We start from the raw sequence: 23529 nt of genomic DNA, 5'->3' as shown, positions 1-23529 counted from the left end.
AAAAAGGGTTTCTAATTTTTGTTTGTGTTTGCAGCGTTTTTATTTTTATTTTTTTTTCTTTGCCGCAATGTGAACATATTGCATATTTTGTTTAGACCAAACGACAGGAGATTGATGAGCTCTGCCTGATGCCTGTCACATGGTCGAATCGATGTAGGCCCCGACGCCTGATGCCTGACAGCAGTGCAAACAAATTGTGGCGACAGGAAGAGGTTTTTCGGGTGTGTGTATGTGTGTGTGTAAGAGTTGTTCTTTTTCCTCTTTTTGCTGCAATATGAGACGATAGGCCGTTGAAGTTACGAGGTTTACATTTGGAGTGCCTCTTGTTGTGTGTGTGTGTGTGAATTGATTGATAGCTTCGACTATGACAACCAATGTGGAGGAGAATACAACAATCCATAGTGTAGTTTGAAGGGTATTGCATTTCACTCGAGTGCCAAATTCGAGAGTTACTGAAGTGCATAACTGAGAGCAGATTGATAAATATTTCCTCTTTTTTCTATCTTCGAACGAATTTATCTATATCCATCTACACAGATCTTGCTCATACAAATGTGAAGTGCATTTCGCTAGAAATGATTCAAAAACCATATGACAAGTGGAAAATCTTTATGTAAAAGTATTCGAAAATACTTATTTCAATGTTGTTTCTATATTGTTCATATTTTTCATCACCGTAAATTCAATCTTTGACAGGTCTTAAAGCTAATGATTATACTTTTTCTTCAGAAGGTAGAAGATAGTCTTAAGCGTTTAAGAGTTGCTTAGGACTATCAAATAACAAAATCACAGTTTTTACTAATGCTTTACGTAAAAAATACAATTATTGGAATTTTAATTTTTAAGTAATGTCCTTTCATAAGAATAAAAGAAGGCGAAATCTGCAGCTGCAAGCTTTGCCATTCTTTTTTCGCTTTATGTGGTTTGAATTCTCAACTACTTTTAGCGTTGAAAATATGTTAAGGCCATTACAACTCTGTATTCTTTAGCAAATCTGATGATGATAGAACTTAATGGTTCTTGAAATAACTAAACAAACAACTTGCTCACCTTTTGTGCTGCCTATGATAAAAAATCTTATAAATTAGTAAGATTGATTAACTTCAAAAAGGTGGAAATCTATACAAACAGGAATCAAATATTTGATTTAAACAATTTGTGATTTATTTTTCATTAGAAAGTCTTGATGATCGTCAAATATAAAATATTGTTTCAGTATCCATATTACTGATGTCATAATGGGCAATCAGCATGAAAACATGATCATCATGAGCCCAGCCCATGCCAATTTTATGGTTAATATTCTTACTGCGATTAAAACGAATTGTTACCAGGTAAATTCAAGCCATGCCAAGACGGGCTTCAATTTGCCTGCAAACTTAATGATTTCATCTTTCATTGAATTCAAATTTGTTGCTCCCCCTTCCTCCTGAGAAAACCCCTATCTTCATGGCGGCCTACACTTAAAAGTCGTTGTGATGAAGACTTGCAGCTGTGCAGTTGAGGCAACAATGTTCCATGTTGAATGTGGGCGTGCCTACAACATACGCCTCTTGAATTATTGTGGTTATTGTTGTTGTTGTTGTTGATAGCCGCTGCCCCTGCCGCTGCCGCTGCCGCCGTTGCTGTCGATATAACGAATTTATTATTTATTTCACCTGACAGCATAGGGAACAGACTCTATAAATTTCCCTAGCCACTCTCTGGACTCCACTCGACTCGACTCGACAGAGCGACGACTTGACTCATATTTATGGCCCCATCTTTCACTCATCTCTTTCTCTCTCTCTCTCTCTTGCGGACACAATCTCTCTCTATCTACGTATCTGGATGCTCATATGAAAATGAAATTATTGATAAGATATTTATATATTTTTCCTTTAGTTTCTCTTTTTCACTTTAATTTATTATTCGTTTTCGGTGTTGATTGAAATACCGCGCACTCGCCTTGCAACAGCTTCATTTGCCCATCGAAACGAATAGAAATAAAACTTTAACCCAATATCCTGCTAGCGGTCATAATTTTTATGCTGCTTCCAGCAAAAAAAGAAACAAAAACCCATTCAGAACTTTGCCCCCTTTTCTGCCAACGAAATGTTCTATACCCTAACTAATTGGCTGTTCTATAAATCTATAGCAATGAATATAACAATTTTTACAACAACTGTTTGGATAGAATTTTGTATAGTGTATTATTTAATATTTACAAAAATTCATAAAGAGTTTCTATGACATCAATGTTCTTAATTCTTGATTCCTTGCCTATAAGGTAATATACCCTCCTTAGAAGGGTATTCGCATACATAATAAAAACAACAAGAAGAGGAAACTAACTACCTCGACCGCCTGGGCGCAGCTTATTGCAGAGTTGCAGTTGGACTCTCCAACTGTCTGTGTTGTCTCGAGGTTCCAACTTCTTTCGCCTTCTGCTCGTCGCGTATTTTATTATGAATTGCCTCTTAACGATGTTCCATTTTTCATGTGCGCATTCATAAACCTTCTTTTTCCTTTTTCCCCTTTTTCTTTTTATAATATTCGACTCGTAGCGGATGGTTTGCATGTTGTGAGGTGGCCCACAAAAAATATTGGCTCGAAGTATCGTTGCCCTGTACAACAAGAAAACAAATTGATTTCAAACAAGTCGAACAAAATTTATAGACCAAGTCAGGTGATGAAATTTGTTTATTAATTAGTTAGTTTGTTAACTAGTTAGCTTATTACTTCAGGGGCGATTCTTTCTATTGCAAACAACTAACTTTTGATATGAAAAAAAGGATTCTGTAAAATCTTATGGCGCTGTTCAGGCAGTATTATCAATACTATATAAGTGTGATAGTTAGGAAACGGAAAATAGATTTCTGGTTTAACTTTTGAAAATACTCTTGTCAACTACAATAGGTTATAATAGTTTCAGGCAGATTGTAAAATCAATAAAGTGGAATTAGTTACTACTTTCTTGTAAGTGAAAAGTCGCAATAGTTTGTTATAAAAAGAATCTTCCTCATAAAGCAGGGGATAATTGCTTAAAATCTTGAAAAAACTTAAAAATAAAACTTACTTTTAAAACATTTTATAAAAGATTATAAAGAAAAATAGATATTTATATTTTTAAAAAAGTAAAATTTTTTTTTTCTAACTATTTTAGGAATCTGTCAACCGATGTTAATAAAAAAGGACTAGTCCCTTGAGGCAATTTAACTTGAAACAACTTAAAATATACATACATATACACATTAATATATAAGTATGAAATAGATTTTATAAGTCGATATATGAAAAAATGTCAATTGTTATCTGTATTTAACTCATGAAAAAATCAGATATATTTTGTGATTGCTAATTTTCGTGGAATATTAGAATATATTGATCGTATTCGATTGATCGCTTATCGAAGACAAAGATCCTTGTGTTTCTATACGTCGACCTTAGAGCCGGCTTAGAATTTTATATAATATTAAAGCCATCGAAGCTAAACATCTTATAATATATGATACAAATATCTGGTTAGATTACGACCTATTAAAATTTAATATACAAATATATATACCTATATATATATGTATATCCCAAAGTTGTGTTTTATTTTCTGCTCGATGATTTCGAAATAGATTATTAACTTCCCTATATGTATTAAAATTGAAAGTAAAAAAAGTAAGTATGCTTTAAAATATTCTAAATATCAATCACATCAAATCAAGCGTTAGATTGTACAATACCAAAAAAAAAACGTATTATTCTAGGTTTAAAAAGTTTAGAGATTAATTTTTTTACAAAAAAATTCACAATTTTCTTTTTAGCTGCAGTTCATAGAAATTCTTAATATTACTTTTGCATTTAATTTTAGGATTTCAGGATTATTTCAATTAGCTAAACAAGGAAATTTGTTGTTTAGTTTGAAAATCAAATCTCGACCATAATCTTCATTTACTTTCAGTTTGAAAATGGAATATAATCATTTAGATGGTCGATGGGGAGGTCTCTTTCACAGCATTGCAATTGCCATTTCTCTTATTCCGCCCATGGGACATGCAGCCATTGCAACTGGGTCCCAGAGCCAAGAAGGGTTTCATATATTTTTTGTTTAGTTTTTTTTCTCTTTCTTTTTTGGTGCAGTTTTCAGATGGGTTCAGTTGGGCTCGGGGCTGCCAAAGGCACAGCGGGTAGTCGTAAAATCGCGGCAAGCACAATTGAAAAACGACAAGGGCAAAGAGGCAAATGTGTGTAGTGGAGTGTGGAGTGGCATGGAGATTGGAATTGGAGTTGCAGGAGAGTTGAATGAGACTCATCTTGTGAGTGAAGGAGTGCGGCGGCAAACACTCCACACTTGTCAGCAGCGGCCTCCACTGATGCCATGTGTATATGTATATGTCCATGTGTGTGTGTGTGTTTATATTTTGGGGTCGGGGTCGGTGGGATTTTGCCTACTCTTCTTCTACTCTGGCAGACTCACGCTTATGCTCACAAATCATAAATTGCCGCCTTAAAATTTATCTTCAATTTTCGAGACCCCATGTGGTGCTTAGCGAATGGTGTTTTGAAATTTATTGCTGCATTTGCAATAAATATTGTCAGATGAGCTAGTGAGGGGGGGAGAGACATTGAGAGAGAGAGAGAGAGAGGAGGAGAGAGTGTGGCAAGGGGACAGGGGCTATAGTTTAGCGGCATTTGCTTGCTTTTTGTATGATTGCCGCTGTAACGCCTCTGCCTACACTTTGTAACCCATCGCCATCCCCTTATCCCCATTCCCCCCTTCTCTTCTCTCCACCTCTCCATGTCGTCATCCTCTTTATTGTTTATTGTTTTCGTGCATATTAATGCACGCTGATTGCGGGGAGTGCGGCGGTTTTTGGCTTTTTTTTTTTGGTGTGTGTGTCTACGGATCGGTCGGGCGGGCAGTTAGCAGCTGCCGTTCTTGTCCTGTCCTCCCTGGTCTCTGTTTCTGTCTCTCTCTCTCTCTATATATGTATCTCTTTTGCACCATGATTGTTAATTTACAACGCGAGAAATTGATTGCCTCTCCGTCCCAAAGAGTGGAGAATGGGCGAGAGGTACTCAAAGAGATTAAGGGGCAGCTTTTCGGACCCTTATATAATACTTATTAATTGCGGTTTTTCTGGAACAATGAATTATTTATGCATTTTTAGTATCTCAGGTTAATTAACAAACTAAAATGTATCTCACCCTAATGAAATATAAACTCGTGAAAATTTTTTGCATAATCTTTGATTTACATCTTTAGAGTTTGTTAGATGAGGCTAGATAAGAATACATACAGGATATGTTCCGGAAATCAGAATTGGTTTGGGCTCAAATTGAATTGATTTAAATTATTTTACTCGAAGGCTAGTACATTAAAAGAGGAATTGGAAAAGAATTTAAAAAATACATTTCTTTGTTAATAATGAAGTTTTCCAACCAAATAGAGAAGTTTATCTAAGTGACTAGTGACCTGTCTATCAAAAAGAGGCTCCGAACTCTCCGTATATTGATCTGCCGCAACTAATGAACTAGTTCACAGGGGAGCAAATTTAAGTCAATTGAAATGTGAAAACGGTGGCTAATGAGAAACATAATCAAGTTGCCATATTGCTCAGATACGTGCACATTCATATATGTACACATACATAGGTAAAGCATTTATGTAGTTATATTCATTGTAGGAGGATGGGGGTAAACCCCATGCCCAATAATAAATATCAACAGCCACAGAAATTTGCCTGAGGGCGACTCTTGCAAGAGCCGACAACAAAAGCGCACATAAATCAACGATCAAGACAATTGCGGTGTAATAATTTTAACTTCTTTAAGTCGGCAGCCAGCCTACACCACACTCCCAGCTTCAATATAAACTTGATGTTGGAGTTGTAGTCTCTGTCCTGGGTCAGCGATCCGATCCGGCTGTTGGAGCCATAAAAATAACAGCTTATCGGCAAAAAAGAATCGTGTCGAGGCACGCCCACCAACTCAAAAAGGCATTAAAATATGAAACAACAATTGCACTCGCCTTTTGGGTGAAATCGGCAGCAACAGCAGCCAGGAGGTGCATATAGCCAGACTCCAGGGCTGGAGTAGGTACGGTGAGTCGCAGACACGCCTCTTTTTTGTTGGTTAGTAGGCGTCAGCCGTTGGCAGCGGCACGTTTTCCATCGTGAAATTCCAAAACAAAAGTAACCCCACCCACCCAACAGCATCCCAGGCAATGAAATATACGATGAAAAAATAAAAAAAAAAAATCACTATTGTATACACCACTTGGCCACAATTCGACATAGTCGAGGGCGGAGAGTTGGCTTACAACTTACTACCAAGAGATATCTCAATTTGAAGCTCATAAAAACCACAAGCAACTGGCACCGAAGAAAAGGTAATCCAGTGGCGGCCACACAGGATTATAAAAGAGTGTTACAGGACCCCCCCTCCAAACTAAATTTTTGTGATAATCATGTTGGCAAATATTCTGGAAATTGATTCACATTCCATTGGCAATGAAGTATCCTTCCATTGCATATATTTGCATATATATAGAAGTATCTGAAAGATTTGAAGTTTCTTATACATATAGATTCTTTTTCTTACTTGCTAGCATTATCCAACCCATGACTTAAGGCAGATTTCATTATAATAAGATTGTTATTCCTATTTTGCATAAGCCAAAAATGTTTAGTAGTCCATTATAATATTGTCACTTACACAAATTATATAGAAATTGTTGTAATTCTCCATAGACTTTTTTCACATATTATTCACACACATTAACAGTTATATACAAAAACCAGTTACTCCTCCTCCCCCGATTCACCGCCAATATTTCATTTTTTTTACCATAATCATCTGCATAACAAAATTAACGTTTATACAAAAAACAAAACAAAAAAAATGGCAAACGATTCACCCACTCTCCGACAATTGGCCTATCTGGATGAACTTAAGATGCGGCTAGATAATTTACGTGATCGTCAGATGGACTTCATCGCCCAAACGGCCAAAATTCTGGAAAGCATGAGTTCATCTGGATTAGTAGACAACCCGGAAATTGATGTGCCAGCAGCCGCAGTTGTCGTTGCTGCCGCTGCTGTTGCATCACCCACAGCCCCAAAGGACACAAACTGTGTGAAGAAAGACGAATCGACCAATGGTTGTAAAATCAAAGATCTTGTTCAACGATTCGAGGATTTGCGTAAAACTTCGGAACAATTCACTGATCTACCTGTGCCCCAGGAACTAGTTGGTGTCGATGTACGCAGACTACTCACGGGCTATGAGAAACTCATTGAGGATGGCAACGTGTTGCAACAGTCGTGGTATTTACTTAAGAAATCTACAGAAAGTTGTGCACGTCACACCCGCAAAGAAGAACTCCCATCGACTTCAGAAATTTCTTTATCCCCAGACTTGCAAATATATCCACATGGTCAAAATTCAGAAAAGAGTATATCCAACAATGCGAAGACTAAAAGCAGAAAAAAAATATCCAAAAACAGCGATGACTTAACTAATTGGAGTTACAGTAAACAGAAATATGGTAAGAGTTGAATTGGGGGTTGGTTCGATGGTCGGGAAGAGACTCAATTATTTATCAGTTTTTAGTTGTATTTGAATTCCTGTGAAAAGCTGCGAAAACGACTTATTTTAAATCCATGCATTTAAATTTCAATTAGTATTGAGTTTTTATTCGGTCTTAGGATTTTGTGTTTCATTTAAGTCTTAGGAAGAGGATCGGTTCAAAGAAAGTTTAAGTTGATCTTGTCATATTTCTATTCTAAAATTAAATTTAAATTGAAATATCTTAGATTTTTTCAAGATTAATATAGACACTCAAAACAAGAGGCATACAAAATTTATCTACGAATAAAAATTGGTACTAAATTAGAAAAGGTTATCGTCATTAAGTAGAGTGCGCCTATTAACTTGCATTAGACTGTACTTGCACACTTTTCTTTCGTTATATTTTAATAAGTTGACTCTAAAAAACCTCTTTAGAACTATTTGGAATAAAAAGGTTACAAAAAAGAAAATGTCTTCTAAATTGCAATGAGTAGTGGAGGCAGGTCGACAAAGGCCTTCAGGTTTCATAGCCTGATCCTTTTGCCAATATCCATTTGCCTTATTTCTACTGAAGTTAACATGAAAGCACAAATAGAAATTGATTAATATTAGTATTTATTTGTTTTATAAAAAATGAATTTGCCTTAGCAAACTGTTTTCAAAGAAAATCAATCAAATTTTCGTTAGCAATCGTTGTTTCACCTTTTATATTGACGCCCATCGCCACCCTCAATTCAAATTTAAGTACAGTCTCTCATATAGCCTAAAACGAAGCTGATTTCTGATTTCTAGGTCGAACTGATCATGCTCGTTGGGGGCCGCTACTCCAATTGCTAATGCGTCTCAATCCATTGCATCGCTGCCAGAGAGTCAAGAGTCGTAGTGCCAGACAAAAAAAATTTGTTTAGAACAGAACAGAAATCTATAGCCAAAATGTAAAACAGATATAATTTAAAAATAAATAAAGTGAAACACTTAAGTATACATAAATCAATAGCCAAGCCAACACATCAGCATGTCAATATTTTGCCTAATTAATGTGGGTTGGTCCCGGAGTGTCAAGTGCAATGAGAGGGAACTCTCGACTCTCGATGTGTGGGTCCGCCCAAAGTGCCCAGAGAGGAGACCACCATCAGGCATAGCCATCGGCCGTCTTCGTGGTCGGGAATCGGGGGATATATATGGCAGCAACTGTTGCGCTGACAGCCGCATTTTAGTCGCCCATGGCACATACCGAAAATAAATCTTGGCATATCGTGACAGCGACAGAATGAGCAGTGGATTGGTTTGTTGGAGAGAGAGAGAGAGAGCGGGGACCAATCGGCGGGAAAAGGAAAAAAAGAAACAAAAAAGAAGACAAAATACTTTGCCCCACACGCAAAGCGAGAAGTAAACATTTAAATTTAAATTAAGTGGCTTGTTTTTTTTTGCCTCATCGAATGCAACAGCTAATGAGACTGGAGGAGGCGGAGGAGGAGCAGAGCATCAATAGAGGAAAAGGCCGGGATGGGGGAGCTATCCCAGCGGGAAGCTTACTAGTTAGGTTCAACACGGAATTGATATATGTCTCATTTCTCTACCCACAATCGCTCTCTGTCCCAATCTAATAGTGTGTGTGTGTGTGAAAAGATCTTTAAGGGGATCTGCTTTAGTCAAGATCTTTATTTAGGAAAAAGAAAATATTTAAAAATGGTTTTCAATAGATTTTCTCAAATCAATTTATATTGAGAAGTGAAAGTGGGATCTTTAGACAAAAAGAAACACCCTCCAAGAAGTTGGGAAAAAGTTTCTATACCACATAAATATGGATAAATGGAGCATGGCATAAATTCCATGCCATGATGTCAGGATTGTCCTTTATCAAGTGCTACATATTCTTATCCAATGATATATGATTTTAGTTTTAAATTAGGTTGTTTCTTATAACATTAGCATTAAAATTATACAAAATTTCTCTAAAATATTATTAAAGAAATCGGTTTTAAAAAAATCGTTAATTTTCTTAACAGAGTGCGCATAATAAACAATATTTATTATGTGCATTTGAATATGACGAAAGTAAAGATAAATGGCATGAAAAAAGCCACACCTCTTTATTGGCAAGCAGTTTATTGCACATTTGGCAATGATTTGTGGCATCCACAGCGGCATCGATGCAAAAAGGCAACTAAAATCCATAAGCAGCTTTATCTCTAACAGAGCTGACACAAGTGCCGAGATGGCTGATGGTAATCAGCAACCAGCCGCCGCATGCAACCGCCAAGAGACATCGTCGATGGCAACAGCAATAGCAACAACAACAGCAACGACGACGACAGCAACATGTGTCCGCAGCGCCACAGCTTTGAAATTGTTTTTTTCTCTTTGCTGCTGTCACATCGTCTCGTTCCGTTGACGCTTGGCAACATTGTGACCCGCAAAATGTTTATAACGTTGTCCCCATTAGACCGCCTGCCAAGTTCTGAACAAAAAGCCAGCAGGTGGAAATGAGAAACACAAAAAAAAACACCAAAGATGGCAAAGGCAGGCCACATTATTCACATCTCTCTAAAATTGGCATGAAGTTAACCTTTTCATGCAAAGGAATCACAAATGTTGCAGATGTCTGAACTAATAAAAAACATGAGAACATAAATTATAAGTACGAGTATATGTTCTCGATCAGCATATAAAGTGCTCTATTAACCACTTTGGCGGGCAAAGTTTGTTGGCATTTGTTCAATGGAAATTGAATGATGCTTGAAGAGCATGCACATATCTTGTTGAATCGTAACAAATCTTTAAATCATGAAGCTAACATAAGAAATACCCTTTCGATTATGTATAAATCAGGTGCCTAAGTAAATGCAAATGCTTTACGCTTGAATATTACAGATATATGTAGGTATAAACTCCTTGAAAAATTTAATTCTCCGAAATCTAAACGTCATAAATTCGTTGCCACAATAGGTGGGGGAATCCCTATATCATAGCCTATCATATCTGACCCATCATCATAAACGAACTAGGTCGGTACATATACCTTAAACTTTAAAGAAAGATGAGCATATTCTGGTCGATGTGGAATCCTGGTCATACTCCAAATGTTTTCTTTTATCGCCACGATATGCAAGAGTAATATTGAACTGTGAATAGAAATATGAAATATATTTCCATGCAATACTTCAATTAATGTTTCATTTCACAAAACTATATCCATGCATAAAATAAAAATTTCAAAGCTTTTGATCTTTTGCCGCCTTTTCTTCACAGTTTTATGACTTTTTATGATGCGCCACAAACGTTCGAAGTACAAATGAGAACGACAACATTTCATTTACATTGCATTTTGTATTTCGTTTATTTCAAATTGTTTATTTATTTCGCCTATTTTCAGTTTTAGTTTAGGAGTAGACCCACATTGCTCTCATATCTCTATCTATCTATTTGTCGGTTGCCCACCCACACACACACTCGCACACACGCACACTTTATGATGGCTGAAATAGTGTGATAATTAGGTGAACAGACGGCTGCCAATGTGCCGCGGCCAAACTTCAAAGGGAGCTGCAACTAAAAAGAACAACACACCGTCCCATGTGGGCGTTGTGTGGAGATGCGGCGACCATGTACAAAAAAAACACTCGGACATGTATGACGAATTCCTAGAATTATTTGCTATGTCAGTTTACAATTGTTAAACACATTTGATAGGCAGCCGCTTTAGGGAACGGTAACTCAAAATACAATGTGTAAACACTGATTACACGGAGTCTATGCAAACATTTCAGGATTTTCTTTATGTTATTTGTTGAGTTCTTTAAATCACTCGAAATGACTCATGTAAATTTTTGTAAAATAAAAGAAAAAATGTTAACATTTAATTAAGATTTATGATATAAGAACTAGAAGAATTTTAAAATGTTAATACATAGAGTAAGGCTTGAGTTATACTACTTTATAATATCTACAAATTCCAACTATTTACTATAAATTGAGCTGCATTGAAGTATAGCGGTTTGATAGGTTAATCAACTTTGATTATTCACAAAGATTTGGGCAGACAAATATTTTTATCTTTGTTGTTTTCTAATACAAAAATAATTTACTTATGATAATAATAAGTGTAATAAATTACAAGTCTTTTAATAATAACTCCTTGTAAGTATTATTGCCGATGATAAGTACTTGTTTAATATCTTAAGTCAAGGAATAATGTAATCTTAAATTTTTATTGCGCCATTTAAAGAACTATTATTTCTATTCCTCTCCCATTCCTTTCAACTCTCCTTTTATGTTTAATATACAATTTTCTACAATCTCAAGATGGGATTGACACTTTACATTCTGAGATTGTAGAAAATTAAAAAGAATTATATGTAGCATAATCCAATGATATTTTAATTAAAGTTTAAGTTCCGTTTCTTCTTCTAACCACTAGCCTATTAATGCCAGGCAGAATTTATTTAAAAAGTATTTGACGTTTGTTTCCCATGATTTTCTCGATCTATAATAATATCATAGTATCCTAAGACTTAAAAAATTAATCCAACACCATCTGAAATAACTATGTCCAGTATTTCATACTTTAAACAAGGATATAATTCTAGAATGTAATGGAAATCATAAAATATTGTATTTGTGCGTTTCTTGTGAACTTTTTTTTTGCAGAATTTTGTAATATTTTCTTTGCGTTTCCTTTAAATATTTAAGTTTTTAAAATTCTAGTATCAAATCAGTTTGTAAAATCGATTTCTCTGCGATGGTAATCAAGCATAAAGACTATAAGAATTCCACTGATCAAATATTTTGTAGTACATTAGCCCATTCATTTAGCCATTCCTCTCAACTGAACTAAACTCTACATTAATTTCAGAGAACGAAGCAAATTAGCAACCATTTACATTCGTTTCAATGTTTCCGCAGTGTGATGGAAGGGTGTAAAAGGGAGGAACGGTTTTGCAGAGGCGGGTTATAATGTCCGTTTTTCTAGAAATTTGTCCGGCGGGAAAAAGTAGGAAAAAATTCCAAGGAAAAACCACCGCAGCTGCACTTGCACATGCAAACTAATAAATTTCATTGATGTGTCTATTTTCGGTGGGCCTTCTGCTGACCTCCCCTCCCCTCCCGACCCATATATCCCATCCCCTAACCGACGATTTAAAGTGCCTGCAACGGAAGCAATTTGTAGCTACAAGCTGTAATTTCTATGCCTCAATCTCTGTCTCTTCTCACCGCCAATCCACCCACAGACACACACACCCACCCACACATACACAGACAGAGAACACACAACCGAGCAGCAGACATCGATAATTCTTGAGCAACGGCGCGAAAAGCGTGCAAATTTTCACTAGAACCCAGTTGGCTTTCTATAAAGCAATTGCTGCACATTTTATTTAACCCTTTTTATGGCCTCATTATGGCTTCAAAATGGGTTGGAAACCGTTAGGGGGCAAGAGTTTGGGGGCAGGTTATAGGGGTTAAGACAATATATCTTCGACTCTGGAGGGTGCAAAATGTGTTGGCTTACAAAATGCGGAAATGAGGCTAGGAATCAAGCAAATAAATGTTTTATAAAATGTTCGCAACCAGACAAAGACACCCAGCCAGACACACTGAAAGAGACAGAGAGAAAGATAGATAGGTGGAAATGGCAGGAGGAAGAGAGACCAACAAAAATTTAAAGCCCTCACATCTTTTACCCTGCCCAAACCAATTCCTCAAGCCATTAAAACGAAATTTATTGTTCACAATGTTTTATGGTTTAGGAATTTTTTTCTTTACTTTTTTTTTTGCACTGCGAAATTAAGTTGCTCGGTAATTTGGTTTGGAAATACTTAAAAGCTTTGGAGATATAATGGTACAACACTTTTGTGTTTTATGAGAAGGCATTTTTTTAAGGTGTCTGATGATAATTGATAGGAGTTACTTTCGCTAATCGAAAGTTTTAATAGAAAAGTTACAAAAGTTATATATATATCTATTTTTTTGCGAAAGTATAAGTGAAATTATGAAATTTTAATTACCATTTAATTTTTTTATTTTAGTTCAATAAATATTTCAAACTCGGAATTAATAGTTATTTTGATTAAAGAATTTTAACTGATTAAATTAAGAAGTCATTTACATATATTCTTGGTTCTAAATACTCTAAATTTGTATAAAATATTATATTTTTATAATTATTGAATCGCTAATCCAGTATTAAACTTTATTTATTTTTAACTATGGTGTTGTATATATTTTAAATCTTTCTATAAAATTTTGGGAAAACCTTTTGAATTTAAATTGATCCACATTAAACATAACAATCTATTGAAAATATTTAGTACAGAGTTTAAAAAATTTAATGAGCTATAAGAATCAATTTATGTATACATTATTGTCGATCATAGCTATCCAAAATAGATTACCATCTACTATTCTGGGTCTTGAAGTATTCAAACTCCTTTTTTGAGGATATTACGAATATACATATTAGGCCAGTAAAATGTAACTCTTTAATTGATTGTATAATGTTTAGTTATTATTATACCTATCTCAGTGAATAATATATCTATTCATTTTCATTTAGGTTCTTATCCGTTTACATATGTAGATAAGACAGGCAAATAAAATTTAGCATGTTTTCATTGCCAAACCTTAACCCTTGTTTTTTTATACATAATACTTAAGTATTAATATTGAAAAATGATAAATAGCATTGAAAAATGATTTGATAGCAAATAAAATGATAATAAAACGATTAGGAATACAAAATTTGTTGCATATTTTATCAAATTTATTTTGATCCTCTTTAAATAAAGCACTCCCATTAACCTCCAGTTTAAGCAACTGAAATGATTTACCTATTTGTCAGAAGATTCCACATCTCGAATTCATATAGACAAAGATGATATATTTGGCTCCTGTTTGGGCCATTGCATTTTAATGGATTTAGTCTAAGCTTTTGCTGTGTTTTTGTTTGCAGGGTGTGGCAACATGTTGTGCGATAACTAAATATGAATACCAAGGGGAAAACATTACTTTTACGGCAAAAAAATAAAAACAAGAAGAACCCTTAACCACTTCCTGCCACATATAAGTTTATTGCCAGGAATAAAAAGGGAAAGTTATCTACCTCTCTCTTGCTCGCTCTCTCCCAGTTTATAGCTTTCTTTCGTTCTCTGTCTGGGGTTTCTTGTTTTTTTTCTCTCTCTCCGCGGAGAGGAAAAATTAATAGCAACTAAAACTTTCAGCTGGGGGCAATTGCAGCAGCCTCACTTACTCATTCATACAGTTTACGGTGTGGGGCCAAAACTTAAGGCCATAAATTTGCAGTGAACGAGTACGAGAGGGAACAACAACCGAAAAATGCAAGCCAAGGCTCTCTGCAACACACACACATACACAGAGGGAAATTTGGGGGGGACAAGAGAGAAGGAGCTTCTCCTTTGGGGCTATATGCATGTATGTATCTAGCGCACTTTCAGCGCGACGATAAATTTCCAAGCCAAAATGTGTAAATTATAAATACGAGCAATTATTTTAACTCTACTTAACAAATTACCATGCCATGGCATATGGGGCAAAAGGTATAAATTACCGACTTTTACGACTTGCGGAAATTGTATGGCGACGACACAAGCCGCTTATATGCCACACACACACACAGTACGAGTGTGTATGTATATGTCTGTTTAATTGTGTGTGTAGGTGATTATGCTTAATTGTGTGTATGTCAGGGCCAAAATGTAGAAGAAGGCAAGTACTGGCATCGTTCAAGGACTTTCTCCTCCATGTCGGAGTCCTCCCATTTCCTGATATCCTCTTTCCACTCCCGTTTCGTCTCGTCTCTCCTCGTCTCGTCTCTTGGTTGCGGTGTAAAACTTTTCGAATCAACTTTTAAGCATCGCAAATGACGTTGTGGCCATGTCTCTCGTTATTGTTGTTGTGGCTTCTGATGGGTCTAGGTGGCAAGAGGTGTATTACAAGCAAGTTTTTCGGTTGGATTTAAACCAACTTGATGACTTGATAACTTGTGTTCCTTTTTTGGCATGTAAAATTGTTTAAGGTTTTGTTGGTTTTGCCTTTGGTTTGGTCTGCTGCAGATTTCTGGTTAACGTCTGGAGAGTAGAAATACATTTTTCAATGCATTACTCACTCGAATCAAATTGCTTAACAAGTTCATTTAATCAAAATACATTTTAACTCCCTCAACCCCTTCTTGCTGTTACTTTTTTTTGGCGATATTTTTGCATTAAAAATTCGCACTGGCATTAGGGCGAGGCGAGGGTCATTAATCATTTTTACCCGCAACAGCAGCAGCAGCAGCAACAGCCCAAGCGATAGTCTTGATTCATCTCTTGATACTCTTGCCGAAAAGGTATAATGATTATAATCATAAGCAGATAAGAAATTAACTTTGACTACTTTTAAATGTCCAAAGTAGACCAAATCTTGAACTTAGTTATCCTTATCAGAAATTATGCTAAATATTTATGTCTTTTGTTGAAGTTTAAGAATTGTCAGGACTAGAAGTAATCAACTCTATTCTTTTTGAAATCTCAAAACGATTGATTTCTGGATTGCGAAGTGAGAAACGGGTCTTAAAGTCATATACAACACATTCACAATGTCTCTTTTCTACTTTCACTCTCATACCACATTTAGAAGTATTAGAATTACTCTTCATCCTTACATCTCGAACATACATCATTTAGAAGCTGATTGAAGCAAAATACTATATAACTTAGCCAACTTTAAGAAATAAAAGAGTGCAGGGGATACATATCTTAGGTCAAACATCAAAATTGTACATAATATTCAAGCATGTTACATAATCTTTCAATGATTTGGATATTGTCTGTACGTTGACGCGTACAATGCGAAGTACGTTCAAGTGGCCCATACGACACCAGGACATAGCCTGTTTCGCGCGAGCCCAAGCAGAGCGCTGTCCACCTCCCGCCCGACCGACCGTGGGGCGCAGCCGCATATCGGACGGCACGATCGCGTGGACAAACACAAATAAAACGGACAAACAATTAAAAATATAATTAACTACAGCTAATTACGAGCTAAATGTGCTAAAATAAAAGTTTTCACAAGGGAAAGAGAGGCTTCTGATCTGATTACGGGATACAGAAGATTGTAGTCAGAACATAGGACTCGAAAAGGTTCATGCAAAGAATAGTTAGAAGTATAGAATAGTTCTTTTAGATTTGCCTAAAAGAAGGCTAGCTTCTACACTTGAATTAAACTCAAATGGGATGATTAGTCGTTCCTCCTATTAGCTTCTACACTTGAATTAAACTCAAATGGAATGATTAGTCGCTTCGCGTATTAAGAAGAGTATAGAGATTTCGAATAGTTTGACTTGACTCGAAACTCTGATTTTCATTTGTTCATATTTTCAAAGGGGGCTCGACAATGAAGGCGAAAGAAAAAGAAAAAAAAAAATCAAAACAAAATGAATATTTTCTTTACTTCTTACGCAACGTTGGACACAAGATTGATGTGACATTTGTGTTGGCTCTTGAGAAATATGGCAGCCTCCTTCATCCGCAACCCCCTCTTGACGCCTCGCCAAGCAATTGGCAATGAAAAATTCTAGCGCCAGCCAAAACGACATTTCAATTCGAAAAGTGCTCGACACTCTCCAGTACAGAGGGCCACCACACCCCTTACCCCTCCAATGACAGAGTGAGTGCAAGAAATATAGCGCCCGCAGCATATTTTGGATTTTGGGTTAACTCTCCTTGCGACTTTGTTGGCTTGGCTCTCAGCTCTTGGTTCTTAGTTTGCCTTTCTCGGCGTGGCATGCCATGGCATGGCATTCTGGCAGACATTCTGGCACGCCATCTATCATTTCAGCTCTAAGGGTTGTTGATGGCGTTCATAAATTATTTTTGCACGCGTTTCCACTATGCCACAATTTGGACTTGAGCTACGCCAAAACATTTTTGCGCAGTGTACAGCAATGGGTGGGCACCGAAAAGGGCAGGAGGTGCGGTTGGCCGTAAGCCGAAAGGCATTGCAAGGCGCATTTCATTTACATAACTTCTGCTTTTTTTCCCTCCCCCCCTCTAACTCTCTTTCACTTGGCCATGGTTGCAGCTGTCCTTTCCCTGGCCAAGGGCAATATCAGAAAAAAGGTTTACTTCAAGGAGTGGGCGAAAAAAAATTTGAAATAGCTTTCGTTCGGTGAAAGTTTGCTGCATAACCATAAATTATTCAAATAATGCACGATTATCATTAATCAATTTGGTGCCCAAACTATTTTTGCAAAAATGAAGCAATTAAGCTTAGCTATATAACCCAATAAATAATGCGAAAAACTGTCAACAATTATAAATAGTTTTTTTGCATTCAGAAATTCGCATTATAGTAGGTATTCGATGGGTTATCTTTTTGATTCAATAACATGTAAAAAGTTGTTTCATTTGCTTCTTTTATAAGTAAGCATGGCCAAGAGAATCTTTTCTATTTTATACACTCGTTTTTCACATAAACTAAACTTATCGAACAAAATGTAATAAGCTCACGACTTTTATGCCAGAGGCAATAAAAGGCAATTTCCCTATTGTTAAAATTTTACTATCCTTAAGTTAATTTTTGGCTAAAATCAAATTAATATGTCTTTAATCGAATATCCTTAAACTATGTAGATATAAGCTAAATTCTTAATTAGATAGGGCAATTTAAAGATTATTTCTATTTAATCATTCATTCGACTTTTCCTTTTTCATATATCAACTACACCATCTAAGTCAAAAGTTAACCACCCTCGCTGGATTCATTGCCTGACTTATATAGAACAGAAATCTCAGAAATTAGTTTTCAAAAATGTTTCAATTGTTTTCAATTAATTAATTCGTATTAGTTAGTTAAGGTAGATCAACAGATTGCACTCTCTAGGCACATCGATCATATGGGATTAAGTCAACCAACAGTGAGCATACAGCACATAAAACATCATAAAGGGCTCATGGAGGCGGCAGAAAGCCAAGTCAAAACCTTATTATCATGAATGGCATTAATCAGTTGGACACCGACAAGAGACTTTGTTGTCCGTTTCCTTTCTCCCAGAATGCTGAGCCGGCCGGTATATACATACATATGTATGATTGCGGTCAGCAAAGTCCATGACTTTATTAATTGCTGCTCATGAGCGCTTTGGGCTCATCAATCAAACTGACCGCATGGCGACGCATTTGTCCATAAATATATGTGAGAGACTGTGCCATGAAAGCCATTGGCGGAGAAGGGGGGGATTCCAACTACAACAAACGGTGACCCACAGATGCAGATAAAACATAATTTAGTGGCAGCCAAGTGCAGATAAGGCTTGCGGCTTGACAAACTGCAGACAGGCGCCCAACTCGAGGCTAACATTTTCTCTGCCCAATACACAATTGGGATGGGGGCCCATTCGAAAACTTTGTCGCCATTGGACATTATCGCAATTTCTAATCGAAGGCTCCGAAGTAGCACTACAAGCAGCAGCAGCAGCAACAACAAAGTGATTGAAATTCAAGCCTCTGAACCCAAAAGCAGCAGAAAATAATAAATGACCTGCGGCCACAGCGGGAATCCCAAAAAGGCAGACAGACCCACACACACACAAACATACACTTGTTGTAACTAAAAACCCCCCGCCCGGACCCGTTTGAGTCGAAGCATGTGTAAAGTTTCCAGAAGAGAGGACACACTAATTAGCGGCCATTGATCATTTTGGCTTGGCGCCTGGCCTGGGTGTGACAACTCCAAATAGAAGATGGACGGAGTAAGGAAAATCGTCATTTGAGTTAACCGAATTAGGCAATACTCTTTTGTTTAAGTAGTAAGAACAAATTGTTAGTAAAAAAAAATGATTTTTTTCCCTCTTAAGGCAACCGAAATGTTGGATAAATGATAAAAAATTGTTTAAACGATGAGGTCGCAGTTGATTTGGTTCCCCAGAAAAACTAGAACGAGTTTTTGAAAATTTTACAAAATATTAATTAAATATTATTAATCTTAAAAATGATTAAAAATTGTTTTTAGATATTTAATTTTTAACAAAGCAAGTTTCTCGTAATCTCTAAACCGATTCAAGAGTACAGTAAAATTGTAAAGAAATCCATTTCCAATATTTTGAGGAATTAAACTATTTATTATACTAGATCGTTCCATATCACTTCTATAGGATATGGTATATTTAGTCAGTTTAACGATCTTTATATTATATATCGATATATATTTTAAAGCATTTTAAGATCACTTTGGATAATCCACATGGATTTCTTGGTAAGTTAACATACCCAAATGGAAAGTGTATTTAATATTCAATTGAGTCATTTTCAAAAAAAATACAACCATAATTGTGTGTATATTTGAATATTATGAACATAAACATAATCATTATCATTTTCCACTAACATTTCGTAGGGTTGATTTTCCTCAAGACCTCGATGGCCAAATAGAGCTGTTGTCTGGCCCAGCATGAGTTAGTTGGGCCCAGCCTGATGCCAATGATGATAACTGACAACAACTGTTTGATGTTTTTAATTGACTTGCTCTCTCTCTCTACTAGTTATATGGACTCTCTTCTCTTGGCTGTGTTGTCTTCGGGGGTGCCTGTCACTTGAACGCGAGCCTAATTAACCACAGAGCACTAAAGTGCATACGTAGAGCATTTCCATGGAACCTCTTAATGACCAACGCAACGCAACTCAACGCAAGAGAACACAACGTAATACAACTCATAAACATAATTTAGCGAACCAAACGAAAATTCAATTGGCCCAAAGCTTAAACACTCGCCTCAGAGTGCCATAAATAAATTAAACCCATTTAACATGCATCATAAATTTATAAACAATACACCCAAAGCTAATTAGCCGACACGAAAATTGCTATGAATGTGGCAAAAAGCAGAAACAACAGAGTAGAGAGAAGCAACCAGAAGAGAAAGAGAGAGAGAGAGAGACAGACCCGGAGCCGGAGCCACGAAACACTGAGAAGTGTGAGTGAGCCATAACCATGACCAAAGCCCAAAGCCCAGAGCTATAGTGTAAATGTTGAGGCATGGCATCGTATTGCATACTTTGTGGCGCTTAAGCGGGCGTCCGTCCAGACATAAAGCCCAAAAAATTGGCAAACAGTGGGTGATGAAAACTAAGACGAAAATTCTGACAAACAGAACAAATTTCTTGCTTTTGATGAAAGCTTTTAATAATTTTTTGTTAATTTATTTAAATATTCGCTTCGACAGCAAAAACAACAAAAATAGATTTGAATGTCTAAACTGAAAATGAATTAATTTTCTTTAATTATATTAATGGGGAAAGTAAAAAGTGTTTCAATCAATTTTTTTATTTTGTATGAAATAAGTTTTATTTTTTGAATATTTTAACAAAAATGTTTCATTTAATTGATTTATTCTTTTACGGTTTGTTTATAATTACTGATAAATGGAAATATAATTGCGATTAATACTTAGAAGGAAATAGTGGCAGTTGACTCTTCGGATAGGTAGTCATATAGGCAAATGTAGAGTATTAAAATGTGTCTCATTTCCCTAAAACTTGTGCGTTTATTCAAAATATTTTCCACTGTTCTCAAAGAAAAACCATGAGAATTTCAGCATAGCCCTTTAACAAAATTTGTTCCTTGTTTTCTTTTCTTTCTTCGCATTTCCAGTAGCTAGTTGTGACCACAGTTTGTCCATTGAGCCATTTGGTTTTGGGTTTTTCGTTTTTGCCTCTTACATTTTTCTCCTTATTTTGTGTTTTTCTTTGTTTTTTTTGGCTGTTTGGTTGGTTGCTTGGCTTTTTGCTCGGCTTGGCTTGGCTAGCTTCATAAATAAAATGAATTCATACTCGAACCGACAGCCATAAATAATAAAGTGCAAAACCTTCGGGCAGCACCCCAAAAACTGAAATAACTAAAACTCTCCAACTTCTGTCTTAAGTCTTGTTAGACTTTTGCTTTGGCAACACTTTCTGCTTGGCGTATTTTAAGATTTACGTGCAAAAGTGACAGCCCGGTGGGAAGGGGTGGCAGAACCGCGGGTCCCAGCTGTTTGTGGTTGTGAATTATGTTATGTTGTTTTCTTCAGGTGAAAAAAAGCCAATTCTTACCCATGATCGCCAATGAGTAATTAGTTTAAGGAACCTCTCTGTGACTACCACGTTGTTGGAATAGCTGCCTACCGTGCTTCATCATCCTTCCATGCTCCCACCCACAATTACTTTGCTTTCTTTCAACTGTTGTGAAATGCATTTCGTTAGAGAGACCCTTGCAGACAAACTAATAAAAACTACATTGGTTCCACTTTGTGGGGGCGCAGACAGGCCCATTAACATAACTCAGCACAATCATTCGACAGACAGAAAGACAGACCGTCGGACCGGCGGAGCACCCTTTGGCTACCCCATTCGCCTCTCCCCTCCCACCATGTAGCCACCCGCTGTCAGGTCATAAACATTGCTTTCTTTGGTTTTTAATTGGATTTTATTATGCCAAGCCGAAAGTTAGCTGTCTTGATATATTTATGATTATTATGTTGCCGTGTCTCTGTTTTATTTTTCTGCTCTGCTCTTGTTGTTGTTTTGCGTTTTTGTGTGTTTCGTATTTTGGGCGTGGCAGGGCTACCAAAGCAAAAACAAAGGGAAACTATAATGGGACAAGCCCCAAAAATAATATATATAATGTTTTCACAAGTTAAATTTGCCCATAATGAACGATATTTGAATGTACTTAACGAACTTGAACGTGTAAACAATTTTGGTAATTAATTTATTAAAAATTATTGACGACTATTTGGTAACCCAAAAGAATGAAAAGGAATGCATTTCTAGTGCTTTTTTGAAGGTATTCGAATACGATGGCTTTATGATATAATAAATGGCAATAGATTTTTCCCTAATTTTTTTTCAATCTTCAATTATACAGTTTTGATATAAATGGAATTTTCACAAAATTATCAACAATTTTAGAATTAAACTTCAATTGCTTTCACATATTGTAGAATGAAAATTACGAACCGAAAATCAAACTAATTAAATTCAAAATTGCTTTAGTGGATTACTTAAATATATGTTTGCATTGTATTAAAGTTTGAATTAAAATAGGGCAACTTCAAAATATGTATTGGCATTACTTTAAATTCTAGGTGTCCTGATGAGACATCCAAAAATTCTTGCTTATAGGAAACACTCGAGCTGAAAGGATTTAAAACAGATTTGAATCATATCATTTCCAATTCTTGATTTCTTAAATGTACAAAACTTTATTGGTGTATTTGATGGCTGCGGTCTCCAGGGTATACATAGATACACATGTCTATTTAGAACTATTCTGTAGCCCTGATCTTTGGCGTCTTTATAAGTTTTGGCATTTTTGGTTAATTGCTTGGATGAGCAACTAATTTGATGGCAGTTCAAAAGAGCAACAGCGGCAAAACATATATTAAATTTATAAATGCCAACGCTGTTGGGATGGATAGAGTGTGTGTGTGTGTGTGTGAGGTGATGAGGGGGATTGGATGCATGTATAACGGCACTTACGTTCAACTCCCCTCCATTTGGTTTTTGATCCCTACTCCACGGTAAGAAAGACACATAAAAACGTATCCCAAAGTGAAAGACATGCATATGTATTTAAATTTATGCGGTTTTTCGGGGGTGTCTGTGATGTTGCCTTTTGTGCAGTCAACAATTTTCATGCTTCAGCGATTGCCTCAAGAGGGACAAGCCAGTGGGAGCCAGTGAGTGAGTGAAAGAGAGAAAGGTTGGTTTGTTGGGGCTGGGGTTCGGGACGGAGGTGGGGGCGGGAAGTCCGTATGGTATGGATATATAGCCAGGCGGCATAATTAGTTGAAACGGAAGCTAATTTATGTTTTGGCAGTTATGTTTAAATTAATGTTACAAAAATTAAATGCTCATAAATAAAACGAAATTTATGGTCGAGTCCCTGACAGAGACCCAGAGACCTTTCCTTAGTTCAACCCAAATGTGCGTGGGCGTAATGGCATCA

The 23529-nt window shown here is 36.3% G+C and overlaps 1 protein-coding gene across 4 annotated transcripts; it reads left to right on the top strand.

Annotated features, from left to right (window-relative positions):
• Positions 1–6677: 6677 nt before the first annotated feature.
• On the top strand, positions 6678–8558 carry LOC6643545. Of its 4 annotated transcripts, XM_023176452.2 has the most exons (3): positions 6768–7327; positions 7391–7522; positions 8338–8558. In XM_023176452.2, the coding sequence occupies exons 1-3, from the start codon at positions 6877–6879 to the stop codon at positions 8451–8453; spliced, it is 699 nt and encodes a 232-aa protein (XP_023032220.1). In that variant the 5' UTR covers positions 6768–6876; the 3' UTR covers positions 8454–8558. The 4 variants fall into 4 exon arrangements, with proteins under 4 accessions (XP_023032221.1, XP_002066453.2, XP_023032220.1 ...); XM_023176453.2 differs by having other exon boundaries at positions 6678–7522; positions 8320–8383; XM_002066417.4 differs by having other exon boundaries at positions 6680–7522.
• The last annotated feature ends 14971 nt before the right edge of the window (positions 8559–23529 follow it).

Source organism: Drosophila willistoni (assembly GCF_018902025.1).
Source record: "Drosophila willistoni isolate 14030-0811.24 chromosome 2R unlocalized genomic scaffold, UCI_dwil_1.1 Seg200, whole genome shotgun sequence".
NCBI classification, from domain to species: Eukaryota; Metazoa; Arthropoda; class Insecta; order Diptera; family Drosophilidae; genus Drosophila; species Drosophila willistoni.
Note: the sequence above shows the minus strand (reverse complement) of the source record. Positions and strands in the feature narration are given on the sequence as shown.